General features: G+C 47.2%; 1 protein-coding gene across 1 annotated transcript; it reads left to right on the forward strand.

The window, feature by feature from the left end:
* The first annotated feature begins 1704 nt into the window (after nucleotides 1-1704).
* Nucleotides 1705-2606, forward strand: LOC131266179 (uncharacterized). Its single transcript, XM_058268557.1, has 2 exons — nucleotides 1705-2104; nucleotides 2182-2606. Exons 1-2 carry the CDS (start codon nucleotides 1705-1707, stop codon nucleotides 2604-2606), a joined length of 825 nt encoding a protein of 274 aa, XP_058124540.1.

A 2606-nucleotide genomic window follows, 5' to 3' on the forward strand; every position in this document is an offset into this window, starting at 1 on the left:
GGGGTTTGTTGGGCTTCATATCAATGGTCGTGTAGCAACATGCAAAAGTTGCGTTCGCGGCATTGAATGAAAATCATGATAAGTACATTCAACACATGTTGAAACGCTCACCGGAACGCATCCGTCGATGCGCAACGGTAGTACAGCAAAGGGATTTTGTTAAAATTTGAATAATGTTCTTAAGTTTTTCGCGGTACTACGTGCTTCGACTGGCGTGGCGGTGGGAAAGCGCAATTTTAGAGAGAAACACATCGGATAGTGCCCACAACACTTCGGGAAAATCAAGCCCTGTCTGATAAGTGAATGGCTTTTGATTTCTCCTACAGTATCAAAGCACATTATTTATGTAGTTCGGGGTTGTATATGTATTGATAGGTTCCCACCATAACAGGACTCTTATTTGATGTAAAATATGGTAAACCTTTTCCGAAGTCTAGCTACCATACTAAATATTAGCTGGTTGTCCATTTTTAATTAGGCTGCCAATTTTGGAAAGTTTGATTGGCTAGCAGAAATAGAATTTGAAATGAGCAAGTGGCCGTGGTAATAAGGGTTAACGAGAATATCGGTTTTACATTGATGAAATTCTGCGAAAATGAAATCATTAGTGCAACATAAGTTGCAAGCAAAAAATAGTGAGTTGCGAATATCATTCCTTCACGTGTTTTTCCTGTTACGTGATTAAAAAAAACAGGATTACTTTAATCCACTCTCTATCCCATAACCATCTACGCCGGTCGCCATCTCCAGTGTGCTGGATGGATTTTTATCCATAATGAAATAATTGAATTCGATTAAACGCGCGCCAACGGAAACGCAACCATTAAAATAATTTTAATGGCAAGAGTTTTGCTAGCGTAATTGCTTTTAAATTCCGCACCCGCAACCAATCAGCGGGTCCGAAAATGGTACGACTGGTGCGCGGGGGGAAAACACGCACCGACCGAATCGGGGCCCGGAGAACCCCCGATGGGTGGGTGTGAGGCCACTCGGCGCCAAGGGTAGCCCATTATCAGCCGGGCACGAGTCGTCACCCGGGCTTTCCATTTCGATGGCGATGGGAAATCCCGGGCGATAATGAATTTTTAAGCTACCGCCATTTCCGGCATACTCCCCAAAGGACGTTCCGCCCGTCCGGGGAGATGAATTGTGCTGGTGAAATAAATTATTGTTTGCTTAATTACTTTTTGCAGACACAAGATGTACTGGCGAACGCGGCACAAACGGTAGTGGCAAACGTGCGATTCTGCAGGTTCTTCGATGCCAACTTCATCCCGATAAGTTGGTCCCGATCCGGACACGCCATCTCCTGCCGAGAAAACCGGGGGGCGGTAGAGTGGGGCAAATTATTTCTTTAATGAATTTATTTCAACTTTGGCTTCGGTTCGTTAATTGATGGCTGTCGGAATTAAAAAGAAGAAACAAACAAAACTGCTCTCCATGAATCAATCTACGGCGAACGAAAAAACAAGGAATGTAAACGTGATCAGTAGGTCAGGGGTTTATTTGTTGAACTACATGCAAGCGAGCGTGAGATAAGAATGGTTGCCAGCGTACTACGATCGGCTCCAATCCACTCGTATTTGTTCGTTTCTACTGTGTGGGGCTTAGATTCATTAAACTTTTATTTGATTTTCCTTCTTGAAACGAATGTAGTTTTATTTCCTGTAGTTATATTAACATATAACTTTTCAAACACCAAATATGAAACACCACATTGTACTAGTGCTTGCGTTACAGCTACTTCACACCTCAAGTGGTGGACTGTTAGACTGGTTTCGTGGAACGGACGAACAACAAGAAGGCCACAAGGTGGGGCAAGTGTTCGTGGAAGTCCTCACACCGAAGGGCGTCCGGCTGTGGACGCACTACAACCCGGACACGGTGAAGTTCAGCGTGGAGTTGTACGTGAAGTTTTACGGAGGCCAAACGGAGCCCCTCGAGTGCGGTTTGTGCAACAGCACCACCGAGCCGATCGATGGGAAGTTTATGCTAGAAAACCCCGATCTGGTAGCTCGCTTCGGTGACGTTCTAGAGTACATCGTAACCACATCCAACGGGACCACAACCAGACGACATCCCATCAGACGAGTGTTTGTTCGAGGTAAGCGACCCACCATCGTCGATCGGGAAGATCGCGACACACACTCATTCCACTATTCACTTCTCGTTTAACCGTAGAGGAACTGATAAAACCCATCGGTCGATGTGTCTGCCGGGACCGGGCACCGTCGGCCCTTACGGAAGCCCAAGGAAGAGCCCTGTCCGAGGTGCAGCTGCTCGAGCGGATGATCCTGCGTGCGCTATCGAATCGAAGTGAAGCCTGCGGCGCCATGTCTAATTGGCTCGTGCTGCGATCGGAACCCCGGAACGAGCGGGCCGATTTGAAGGAGTACGTCCAGCAATATTTGGATCTGCTGAACCTGCGATCGAAGAGGACTTCACCGGGCTTTGGCGGCGGGTGGAGCCCGTCGAGTATGGTAGTGAAGGTGGAAGACCACGCGGACGGGATTGCGTTTCAAGTGAGGTCGGTCATGGAGAAGCTGAAGATTCTGGAGCTCCTAAATATCGGCGGAGTGTTGGCAGATTTTGATGGAATTTTGTGA

This window comes from Anopheles coustani, chromosome 2, assembly GCF_943734705.1.
Source record: "Anopheles coustani chromosome 2, idAnoCousDA_361_x.2, whole genome shotgun sequence".
NCBI lineage: Eukaryota > Metazoa > Arthropoda > Insecta > Diptera > Culicidae > Anopheles > Anopheles coustani.